Below are 13,297 nucleotides of genomic sequence, written 5' to 3' on the forward strand. Positions count from 1 at the left end.
GAAACACAGCTTCCCTCTTTCTACTTTTAACATGACTATAAGAAAAGTTGACAGGATGACAAGCAAATCAGCAACACAAAAGGACTGACCTGAGGTTGGTAATGGTTTATACAGTTCCAAGTACTGCTCACCATGCAGCATCTGTGTAGAGAGAGGCAATGCTACAATAAAAATATGCTCTTTTATCCATTGCTCCCCATTCCTCTAGTCATTAGTGGCAAGGAAATCAATATCTTAGAATGTGATGAATTGTGTGGTTTTTTGTTTTGTGTTGTTTTTTTTTATCCCCAGCTTCACATCCAAATGCAAGTATTTTCAAAATGATATTTAAGTTTTTTTTGGTACCATCCTATGAAGATTCAGTTCACATAAATGAAGTAAATGAGTAATTTCTTATGATGAGCAAACACAAACCACTGAATTTTCCTTTTTTAAAATAGACAGAACTTACTAGTATTACAAATGTGCTAATTAAAGTTAATTTATTGTTACAAGAAGGACAAACAAAATTAGGTACTTAGCTCTTCTATACCTTTGCAAGATCCATATCTAGTCCCGGAATAGAAGGAACACCATCAAACATTGAAGTCTGAGCTGGAATAACTCCAAAGGTTGGTAAACAGCAGAACTCCTCACTTCCTTCAAAGAGAAATTTCAGGTGATCTGGATCCTTAGTTGACATTCCCACACCAAGAGCATATAGAATAGGCTCCAAGTGAGTATATTTATACACCTTAGTAGTCAACTCCCGGCCAACAAGGCTCGTCTGAAAATCAGAAATCAGTGTAAAATAAAATTTCATAATACTCAGTAATGCACTTGCACTCTTTCTATAATTCCCATATCAAGAAAATTCCACATTTGAGCATTTTCTCAAAAGCACAGTTCCATGTAAAAGTGAAGTATGAGCAACAGATACTGCAACACAGTATTATTTTTGTTGCAATACAAGCAACCCTACAATAACTATCTTACTGCAAGCAGTTTATGTTGTAACCTCATATGGCTTTGTGCCCAGCATTGTGCAAGAGCTTTTTCTCAAAAGACGAACAGTCAATGGAATTGTTAGTACTAATAAAAATGAAAAGAGGAAAAATTAGCTATATTTTAAAAAGGAGATGAAGTAAAAAATGCATTGCTTAGTGCATATCCTCTGCCTCCAGCTTCCTTACAGGGAGTGGAGTGGCAGGCACCAATCTCTGCTGTCTGGTGATCATGATAGGACGTAAGAGAACAGCACAGGGCTGCATGAGGGGATTGTCTGGTTGGGTGTTAGGAAAAGCTACTTCACCAGAGGGTGGTGGGCATGGAACATGCTCCCCAGGGCAGTCAGTGGTCATAGCCCCACGCTGCCAGAGTTTAAGTGTTCAGACAACACTCACAGGCACAGTGTTTTAATTCTGGTTTGTGCCATGTGGGCCAGCAGCTCTACTCAATGATCCTTGCAGGTCCCTTCCAAACTAGGATATTTGTTGAGTCTTATCTGAACCATACCTAACTAAAAAGGCTTACAGAATTTACAAGCATTTGCATTCTACTTTATTCAGTCTGTTTAGTCTCAATTTTTCCCATCAATGATAAGAAAAATGGAGAGTGGAGTCCACTAAAGTTTCTTATTTTGCTCCTTCACATCTTCTGTTCTGCAGACAGTAAGCTAAAATAGAAGCTAATCACTAACACACAAACAAGTGTTTATGCCCAAGGTTTTCAGCTAGGTTTAAGCATGTCTGGTAGACAGAGGTACTCACCGTGTCAACTGCTGAAGAGACCACTGATCTAGAATTTGTGGAATTCATAGATATACTCCCTTGTGACTCTATCTGACTTAATGCATCATTCAATACACTTATAGATTCTAGAGAAAGGAATTAAAAAAAAAAAAAACAACACATTTGAAATCAGACATAAATGAGATACTCTGATTATACATACAACAAACATGCCAGCAAATAAGATATAGCTTCCCAATTCATTTTTAAATACAAGTACACACCTGCAATTTGACTGCAGGTCATTCATGTAATAGTTGATGGTAAATGGTGTCTACACACATGTAGTGGTTTTAATCTCAGAGAGCAGCTGAGCAACATGCAGCTACTTTGTTCACTCTCTTTCTCAGAAGAAAAGGAGAGCTTAGGTGTTGAGATAAGGACAGGTTACTAGGTAGAGCAAAGGCTGTTCATGCAAACAAAGTGAAACAAGAAATTTATTCGTTATCTCCTATCAGCAAGCAGATATACAGCCATTTTCAGAAAAGTAGGGGTCACTGTTTGAAATGGAAAACACTGACTTCAGACGTCAGCCCTGCCCTTACCACCCACATTGTTCTCCACCTCCATCTTCTATTACGAAGTGTGACATCCCTTCAGACAGATAAGGTCAGCTGTCCTGGTTCTGTCCTTCCCATTTTTTAATGCACATGCAGACCCTAACTTGTAGGACAGCATGAGAAGCAGAAAAGTTTCTGTGCCAGGACAGATCTAAAAACTAGAATATTGGTGTGTTATCACCCCTGTTTTCATCTCAAACCCAAAACACAGTGCAATATGAGCCTCTGCAAACAAAAATTATTTCAGAGAAGACCGGGACAACATGCTCCATCAGGTCTGCTCTGAGTAATCAGCTACAAGATCTGGTGTCTGAAATACCACCAACAGCAAATACTCTGCTTTTAATTCCCTGAACAACAGTACTCAGAAGATATTAGGAATTATTTTTCAACTGTCTCAAAAGTAAGCACCTGAAGGTTAGTACTGTTTGTATTCTAATGTTTGCCATAAAGATCATATCTCCTGGTGGCTGATTTCTTTCCTAAATGATTACACAAACAAGAAAAAAAAACAAAACAATAACAAAAAACCCTTCAGAGTGAGGCTTGGCTAATGTCAAGATTACAAGAAAGATGATGCATGGAATTCAGCTCTGGTAAAGGCAAAGTATCAAGAACAGCTTGCTTCTCTTGGTCTCTCATAGCACAGTATGGCCAAATGACATTTCCCCCACAGTTATTATACTGTGAAGCATATCATCTGAATGCAATCACACAGCACGTGTGGAACAATCAGGGGATCAGGCCTTGCCAGCATGGGTTCATGAAAGTCAGGTCCTGACTGACCAACCCAGTTTCCTTCTATGATCGAGAGACCCGGCTCATGGATGAGAGAAAGGCTGTGGATATAGTTTACCTAGTCTGTAGTAAAGCCTTTGACTCTGTCTCCCTGCATATTCTCCTGGAGAAGTCCATGGCGTGGACAAGCATAGCCTCTGCTAAATAAAAAACTAGCTGGAGATTGGGCCCAGGGAGTGGGGGTGAATGGAGGTAAATCCAGCTAAAGATTAGAAACATGTGATGTGCATCAGGAGTCAGTATTGGAGCCATCCCTGTTTAGTATCTTTATTGATGATGTGGATGAGGGGATTGAGTGCACCCTCACTAAATTCACAGATGACACCAAGTTGGGTGGAAGTGCTGATTTGTCTAAGGGTAGGAAGGTCCAACAGAGGAATCTGTACAGGCTGAACTGACAGACTGAAGTCAATGGATGAAGTTCAACAGGGCCACATGTCAGATCCTGCACTTTGGTCACAGTAACCCAGTGTCTGCAGAGTGGCTGGAAAGGTACGTGGAAGAGAAGGATGGGAGTGTTAGTTGACAGCCAGCTGAACATATGCCAGCTGTTTGCTCAGATGGCCAAGATGACCAATGGGATCTTGGCTTGTATCAGAAATAGTGCAGTCAGCAGGAGCAAGGAGGTAATCATCCCTCTGCGCTCAGTCCTGGTGAGTGCACCATTAATACTGTGTTCAGTTTTGGGCCCCTTATTATAAGAAAGGCATCAAGGCCCTGAAGCATGTTCAAAGGTAATAAAGCTGGTAAAGGGACAGGAGCAAAAGTCTTATGAAGAATGTCTGAGGGAGCTGGTATTGTGGAGGTCAGTCACATTTTCCAGGTAGCTAGCGATATAACGAGAGGCCTTATGTTATAATGTTATAATGGCCTTATGTTGCATCAGGAGAGACTCGGGTTGGATATTAAGAAAAAAAAATTCTTCTCAGAAAAATTCATAAGGCATCGGAACAGGCTGCCCAATGAAAGAGTGGAGTCACCATCCTTGGAGGTGTTCAGCAAATGTGTAGGTGTGGTACTGAGGGACATGGTTTAGTGGGTGGTGGCAATGAGTTGACAGTTGGAGTAGATGATCTTAGTGGTCTTATCCAACCTTAATGATTTATAACATAGAACTTTCCCAGTCAAAAACCTTCCTATATTACTTTTGTCTTCCAGACTGCTAGCATGAAATTGAAGTGACTCAACATATTAATTCATTTCAGTCTTCAGAATTCTGTTATTTGGTGTAACAAGCTAGACTAGCACCTACAGCATTAGATTTACAGTGAAATTCTAGCAGTTGATCAGATATCAGTCCTTTGTGTGAGGCAGAGTTATACCTTAAAAGCTATAGCAGATTAGACTTTTGCAATAAGAAGTACAAAGGTTGTGACTGGGTAAATTGTTATGAGCTAATAGCTGGCCAGAAATGAAGATTACAAATGCACTGATAAGTGAGGTTTTTACACAAGTACAAACTTGACTTTTCAGTAATCTTCAAACTGTCCTGATGAGCATTCATTTTGAGAACTGAAGTAAAATAGGGAAAGGAATTGCAGATTCTATGCGTTCTAGATTAATTTGCTCTGCACAAGAGAACAGCCTTTTAAATGTGTCAGCTGGTGAGAATACTCAAGTACCTAGACAGCCTATAAGAAATTAAAAAAACACATGTAAATATAAGAGCACACTAAAGACCTCCAAGATGCTAGATTTAGCTAAAATGGCTCATCTTTTCACAATAGTGGTAAAAACTGAGGCAGTGAGAGAAAAAAAAATTGCCTCATAAGAGTGGCAGAGAATACAACATAGAAAATTCATCATTTTCCTAAAAAACAACTAAAACTACTAATCTGTGCAACACATACTGCACTCACTATACTATACACATCACACAATCTGCAAGACAAATTATCTTTCACCTGTCTCACAGCAGAGTTTAATCTTTGCCTCTTCGTAACAGAAAGAAACTGACCAGCACTAGCAGAAAGAGCCAACACACCAATGTGTAACTGTTACCTACTACAGGGGACCACACATTCAGAAGCTTCTGTATCATATCTAATACAGTTTTCTACTTATGCACAGGAGTCCCAGACTTCTAAGAGCCAGCTGCAAATGAGTCTGATCAGTAATTTTCTAGCACAAGCTAAGCCAAGCCACATTATTTTGCAGCTGTTGCTGCCTAAGAGCATTACACAGAGCTGGTTACAGTGAATTGTCTGACATAAAAGAAAGTGGAAAGTCACTGTAACTTAGTTCTATGCCCCAACCCCATGGACCAAACTATGCTGTGCTTATTTTCTTGAATTACTTCTGAGTTTGCTCTGAATTGGTAAAAAAAAAAAAAAAGCTATAAATATGACTTTAGTTTAATCGTTAGTGATAAACCATCATTCCTACAAATCAGGAAAAGCTCTGACACAAGACACTGCAGATTCACTGCTGCCTCAAAGGCAGTGACATTTTCATGCTGGGTTATATATATAGTCATGTTTCAATATTGGTAAAGAGAATGTGGGAGAATCAGCAAAACTGATTCTTCCATTTCTTTGCCTTCCCAACAGTTAAATTCTCATGCAGCTTCTTAAGGGAAAAATACAAAAAAATGAAAATGTACTTGTTCTCAGGTTTTCCTGCATTAAAAAGGAACCCTGCAGTGATTATGCAAATAATTGTATCTTTTGCTAGTTAATAGGACAATACCTGTAACTGAGTGGGAATGCAGAGGAACTGCCAGAGTTTCTCCAGGTGCATTAAGGACTAAGCCTGTAAAGCTCAGGGAAGGTATATAGAGATCACAGACACTTGGAAGCATTAAAAGCAAGGTGAAATGACAGGCATAGTCAGTTACTCACACCAACTGTGTCACCTTTAGAGGGTAAAGAGAGGAGTTGGTGCCAAAGACTACACTGCACAATCAGCAGCTGCTCTACAAAGATGTGCTTTTCTGAGCCCATTACTATGACAACTCAGAAACTTCAAAACCTGTTGAATCAACCATCAACTGTCAAATCAAGTGACAATTAGACATTTCCTATACTTTAAAGTAGCCACAAACCCTATAAAAATCATGTTCTCTTACACAGAAATTTTTTTTGCTTGATACACTTTATATACCAAGAGAAAAACTTAAGCCAAGAAACTGAAAAGGTGCGTAAAGTAAAAAGAAAAAAGAAAATAGGATTCAATCTTCTTTCTTAAATTGGTTTTTAAAAAAATGTTTCTCAACTTTTTTTGGCTTGAAAATAATAAAATTAATGAAGTACATGGGACAAGTTGGAAAACAGATCAGTGCTTTACAGCTGAAATGACATTTTCATGAGCATCATTCCATAGCAAGCGAGCTAACATTTATAAACCTCACATACACTTGGAAATGGGATATCTGCAGTGGGATAACAGTGAAAACAGTAAAGTGACAGAGAACCACTGTATGAGTTATATCCCTCCACCACTACATGAGGAAAAGGACGAATTCTGTCATTCTAGTTTTGTTTTAGACAGCTAAAAACACATCCCTAAAGTTTTGTTAAAACCCCTAGCAGACTTCAAGATCAACAGTTTAAACATCTACTGAGGTTTCCAGCAATTTAAGTACCTCTGACATTTAATAGACATTGTGCAGAGGATGCCCTTTTCCCTTCTCTCCCAAACATGTGCACAGTGGTATTTCCTTATTTAACAAATACTCAGTTCTTGGCCTAAATAAACACAGGCATAATAATTAAGCAGTCACAATTTAACTCCTATTAGCAAAAGATAAAGGTAACATCTTGAGAATAAAAAATAAACCGTCCAAATTAAATTTACACAGACAGATAAGACAACGAAGACACAGTTTGGAATTTGAAAGCAAAGCAAATATGGTAATGAAAAAGATCAGAGTCATTCTGGCATAAAACAGAGACAATAACAGGAAGGAAAATGAGGAAGATAGCAGAAAGGACACAAAGCACTGGAAGACACTGGTAGAAGGGCTGATGCTGTTCAGGAATTGGAGTCAATGTGACAAACTTCTTCACTGTCTATACCACTGCTTATACCAACCAGACAGTTTTTTGGTATGGAAAAGTCTACCAGAAACAAGGATTCCAGAACTGAAAAGAATGTGTGACCTCTCCACTAGACTGCTTACTACTTGTATTCGTGTCCAATCAAATAATACATTATCTCTAATCTGGCTGTAATACATAAAATGGCAGTAAACATCACATACATAGAAATACTTCTTACAATTACTTATACAAGCAAGAACACAAAAGCTTCCTTTAAAAGATCTTACTACACCAAAACAGTAAGTGGTTAATATTACACATTTACAAGAGAATTAATCAGTTTTGTAGTGTATTTGAAGTCTTGTCAGATGCACGTAAAAAAAAAAAAAATAAAGGCCTGCTTGCTCTAGCTACCGAGATTATCAGAATTTCCTTTACCTTGGATACTTCTTGGTTTGCTGGCATTATTGAAGTCACAGACCTTTTCCCACTTATCTCTCACTGCCTCAGGAGTCATTGGCTGATCCTTTCCTCTGACAATAGCACCCAAGGATCTCTCCCAGCGCACTAATTAGAAGAGTAGTAAAGGGAGACGTTGGTAACAGAGCTAAAGCAGGTTGTCATAATACAAAGCAAAAAGCCATTTATTTCTTTAAAGTACTCTTCCTCTACACCACTACTTTCAAGAGAGGACACTTCAGTCGAACCTTATGGTATAACTTAAATCTGGAATAAAAAGACTCACTGGTTTTCATTAATATTTAGAAATGTAATAGCAGTGATCTTAAATTTTATTAAAGCCAACAATGGGCTGCTTGTTTGAAATACAACATCAGTTTTAGAATAATGTCTAGTGAAACGTAGCTAGTGTGCATCTACATTCTTTTCTGACATGATTTTTTGAAATGATTGGCTAGTTAGGCATTTTCTGAAAACTATATAGAAAATGCAAAAGTCATCTGCTATATATGAAAAATGTTAATACCAATAGCCAATAACAGTTCCTGCAGCCATATTTTAATACTGCAATTTGAGATAAATTGTTAATGGCTAATGCGAAATCAGTTCTGGGGAGATACAGATTCATTGGGTAACAATTAACTAAGAATTATGTTATTTAGGTAGATTTCTAATTATCACTAATCAGCTCAAAGTATTTCAGAACATTTTCTTAAATTACCAGTTTCTCCCATGTATTGTGTAATTTTTAACTTCTACTTAAAATAAACAATTCCCTCAGAATGCTAATAAAAAATAAAATCATTTAAAGCAGAGATTTACTGCAGAAGTTTGTACACATTTGTTGCCAAATCAGAACTTTTTATTGCAATCTTGCAACAGAAAGTACTTACATTTCCCAATCCATCCTGCTCCCACCTGCAAAAGGAAAAAATAATAATAAAAAAAACATCATCAGCTTATCACATCATTACACAAACTTTCCATAATATAGAGAAACAGAACTGTTCCTCAGAACAAACTGAACATAATAAAAATTTCTGAACTGCCATTAATTGCATCTAACAGCTTAAACAAAGGAATGTAAGCACCATAAAGTCTAAAGAATAAGATAACAGTTTCCATTCAATTTAAGAGCCAGCAGTTTGATGACAGTACTTATAATGCAACCCAAAACTGATCCATCCTTCCTGCCAATTCATTTATATGTTTGAATGATTCATAAAAATACAAACTTTGTTGTGAAGTCATTGCTTTACAATCTTTTTAAACATACAAGGTTACAATAAGAATTTCAGCAAGCGATCAGTAACACTGTGGGCACTCTCCAGAATTTGATAAGGTTGCTATTGACATGCATATCATAAACAGCACAACTTGCTGTTGTGTGTTTAGCATGTATCATCTTACTTGACAATTCAGTTTCAGCAAGAGGTTATGACTACACAAGCAAAAGACTGACTTTCAGCCAACAAGGTAGTAGAAGGAAGGAGTCAAAAAGAAAAAGAAAAGGAAAAAGGAAAAAGGAAAAAGGAAAAAGGAAAAAGGAAAAAGGAAAAAGGAAAAAAGGAAAAAGGAAAAAGGAAAAAGGAAAAAGGAAAAAGGAAAAAGGAAAAAGGAAAAAGAAAAAAGAAAAATTACCTCAAATAGACTGCCATTCTCCATACAGGTGTCATGGCAAAGCCAAAGAACTAAGGGAGCAACATATTCTGGTTTGAATGCATCAATGAGATCTAGAACAAATTGGAGAAAGGGAAATCATAAAACAGAAATACTGTATGATTACACCAAATTGTCCTTACTTAACACTTTCTGATAATGAATGGCAGAAACAAAGAAAGTTTAATCAAGAGTATTCTGCCATAAGAGGAAAGGACGAATAAAACTAAACATGTGAAGGTTCACTGTAAAATCATTCAACACAAACAACAGAGTATATGCCTCCAAAACAAACCATGGTGGTTCTGAACCAGACAGACAAAGGACCATCTAAATGCTGGGAACACTAGCCCCCAATTGCAGAGCCAGAAACCTTCCTAAATTTCCAGTTGACTAGCAATCTGAAACAAGGACAAGTTCACCCAGACATAAACCTGACAGAAATGTACCGGAGCAATTTCCCTTTCAATTTCTTATTGATTTATAACTTACAGATAATGAGAACACTTGCAGCTGCTATTTGAGAAACTTTCCATTTCAAAATGCTAAAATCTCCCACTGAGATATTGGGAATTACCAATCATACTAATTTTACATATCAGCTGATTTTTTTTTAATTTATATGGTCATCTGGCACAAAAGAAAACAATCTGAAAATGGAGAAATTACCAAAGATCAAAACTGGTTGTCCAGACAGCTCTAACCACATTCTACCCACCTCCTGAAAATGAGAAGTTGGAAATGTCTAGCATTACCTACACTTCTTTAACAACATGATGAAGTAACACAAGTTCAGTTTTATAAGTTCCACACAGATAACAGGAAACACAACTGTATTTAATATGGAAGTTTCTAAATATATCTCAAAAGCTGTAGTTTTTGCTGAAGTATGGTACACCACACCACACAAAGTCAGAAAAGTTAGCACTAGAGTGCCATCACTAATGTTATTGGTCCACTATAAAATAAAGAAAAAGCTGATACTTTGTTGAGATTTAAAAAACAAAACAAAACTACATTTACAGTCCCAGCATTAACAAAATAGAATGGACCAAACTAAACATTGACAACTGTTGTTATACTACAATATAGCTGCTGGCAGAAATCTAAGGATAGCTAACAAGGAAGTATTAAGATTACAAGCTTAATTTTACAGGACATGTGAAAATATTTTAAAGGGAGACAGCCAGGTATGGAATTAATGATCAGAGCTTTAGGTATCTTAGAGGAAGACCTAATGACCTCACTCTACTTAAAATGACTGAGAAAGAAGATTGGGAGTTGGATTTATTACTCTGTCTAAAAATTTTCACATTTATCTGCTGAACACTTCTTTAAGCTTCAAGGGCTCATGGCTACAAGGTTAACAATTCAACACCTCTCTACGTGGCCTTTGGAGCCTATAGGGACATCAGATTTTCTGATCATTTCTACTACTTAGATCTAAGGCACGATACTTTGCACAGAACTTAACTAGTGAAATAAAATCATATATTCAATATATTCAACATATATACAATATGCAATACAATATATACATATGTACAAACACTTTGTTATCTTACGTTTGAAAAACTTAACCATTTTGCTGGCTGTGAACTGTCTACAACAAGGTAAAAGAACCAAGAGACAGAAATAAGCTGACAAGAAGACATTCTGGGAACAATTTCTTTACAGAGAGGTTTTTTTCCATCAAATTCTTTTTGCTTCTCCAGTCATTTCCAAAGTACATAGACAGTCTGTTTATACTAAATTTATACTTTGCACACAGCTGTCTCCCACAGCTTGCTCTATTAGTGACTTCTAAAGTGCAGTGTTTTATTAAAACCTGTTCAAGCATTCAAAGTTGTGCAATACAGAAAAATGTATTAGGCAACTCAGTTATTATCACTAATGCTGATCAAGAAACAAAGGGGTACACACGTAATACGTTGTGCAAAAAATTTTATCTGTAAATCACAGAACTGGAAGTGCACATAGCATATGCACACGTGTGACCCCACAACTAATAAAATAAACAAGTGTTTCCACTATTTAAGAAAGTCTTGGAAGGGAATATAACTAAAAAGCCTTGAAACACGGAATTGTTTTTGTGAATTATGAAAGTTGCTTCATATCTTGGTGCAGAAAACAAGGATTCCTTATAACGAAGTAGGCTGCTTGTTCAAAGACAACAAGAAAAAAAATTAGCAATTTATAAAGTGTAAGGGATTTGCTTTTTCTAGTAAGAATGTTAGTTGTGCTTCAATCCACTGAAAAATATCTAAACACATACACCTTAAATAATTCACCTTGTGGCATGACAGTCTGGGTCAATCTGGACCCAGCAGTGGGTGCAATGGTGTTGCAGTGGATGTTATACTTTCGGCCTTCAATTGCAATCGTGTTTGACAGACCCAAAAGGCCAAGTTTTGCAGCACTGTAGTTGGCCTGACCAAAGTTTCCATATATTCCAGCAGCTGAAGAAGTCATAATTATTCTAAGGGGAAGAGAAAAAGAAATTAAGTTATTTAAGTTATATAAGTTATTTAATTATCGACAGCAAAACGAAAGTGTGGAAATAAGAATCAAAACCTTTTTTTTTTTTTTTTGTCAAAAAACAGGTGCCTTTTTAATGTTTTACTGATGGATAACATTGGACAAATCTTGAGTTGTCAAAGCAGCAAACAACTAATAAAGTCATGAACTTTTTTGAGTTATACTATGAAACTAGAATATATGCCATCTTACAATAGATTATGATGTAGAAAGAGGTATTTTCTTCTCTGCTCTAGCTGTATTTCAAATTATGATATCAATAACAATTGGCTCTAGTGATCAGGACAAATTATTTCATTGAAAATGCCTTCACTTTAATATACTTGGTAACATATATAGAAACATTATTACAGAATTCACAGAAAATTTCAAAGAATCTAATGTCTATTAACTATCTAAAAGAGGAAGATGACAAGGTCTTTATTTTGCTGTCCCTTAACATACTGTAGAGATGACCAAACTGCTCACTAGCCACATCTAAAACAGCTGCAGTTTATGCAAGCATTGCCTCATTAGTAGTGGCTCTTATTTTATTATGTTGGCCCATGAGGTCAGAGGTGGATGTTGGTGACACAAAAGTAGAGCCTGAAACTTCCCACCAATATTCCATTACATGCTGTTGCCATGCAACAGATGGCAGCAGAGGGGCAGTCTGACACAATGGCATCTGACATGGAAGTGCATATGAAGTAAAAGTGTGTCAGTGAATTCCTCCCTGTGGAAAAAAATGGCACCCACTGACATTCGCTGATGCTCTCTGAATGTTTCTGCACACCAGCAGTGGCTGTCAGTAAAGTGAGGTGGTGGGTGGCACTTTTCAGCAGTGGTGACAGCAGGTCTTCTGCTGGTTTTTATGAGCACTGCACGCAGACTTGTTCATTGCTGGCAAAAATGCTCAGCTAACAGTGGTGATTACATTGAAAAATAATGTTTTGTAGCTAAGAATATGCCCTATCAAGTTGTGTTACTGCGCTCCTTGTTTCTGTTGTCATTTCCACAGAAATAAATAGGAGGCCTTACTTTCAGAGAAACCTACATAGCTGTTTCGAGGCAAGATAATTTTCTAGAAAAACATATCTTCTCAAAAAACAGAACGCAAAAAGTGTCTTCATCCTCACTTTTAAAGAAGGCTTATCAGAATCAGTTCTACATTACTGTAAACATGCTGCATATCTGAGGTCAAGTCATTTGCCTCACTTGCAACAACCCACTGTTTTTAATCTAAACAGAGATTACAAATATTAACTTTACAAGTATCAGCTCAGTATTATCAAGATGACAGCGAAAGAAAAGGATGCAAAATATCCTTCACTTTCAAGGCATGCATCAGTCCACAACTTCCTAGTGAAAAAAATATATATATGACACATAAAATCTTACCTGCCATATTTCTGATTTTTCATATGATTCCATGCAGCTCGAGTGACCAGGAATGATCCCCTCAAATGAATTCTATGAATAATATCTAGGAACAAATCAATGACCATGTAATAAACCTATTATCTCACCTGCAATTTGAAATACATAATTTGTT

At 36.9% G+C, this 13,297-nt stretch overlaps 1 protein-coding gene across 1 annotated transcript in view; it reads right to left on the reverse strand.

The window, feature by feature from the left end:
* The window catches only part of HSD17B4 (hydroxysteroid 17-beta dehydrogenase 4), a 56,288-nt gene that overhangs the window by 33,352 nt on the left and 9,639 nt on the right, over nt 1-13,297 (reverse strand). The window contains exons 7-14 of the mRNA XM_085213068.1: nt 13,144-13,228; nt 11,517-11,704; nt 9,208-9,299; nt 8,460-8,484; nt 7,546-7,674; nt 1,749-1,855; nt 533-766; nt 90-141 (exon numbers count right to left, since the gene is read on the reverse strand). Coding sequence (XP_085069194.1) covers nt 90-141; nt 533-766; nt 1,749-1,855; nt 7,546-7,674; nt 8,460-8,484; nt 9,208-9,299; nt 11,517-11,704; nt 13,144-13,228 — 912 coding nt within the window. The remainder of the gene's footprint in view (nt 1-89; nt 142-532; nt 767-1,748; nt 1,856-7,545; nt 7,675-8,459; nt 8,485-9,207; nt 9,300-11,516; nt 11,705-13,143; nt 13,229-13,297) is intronic.

The sequence above is a fragment of the Meleagris gallopavo genome, chromosome Z (genome assembly GCF_905368555.1).
Source record: "Meleagris gallopavo chromosome Z, MGAL_WU_HG_1.1, whole genome shotgun sequence".
Lineage (NCBI taxonomy): Eukaryota > Metazoa > Chordata > Aves > Galliformes > Phasianidae > Meleagris > Meleagris gallopavo.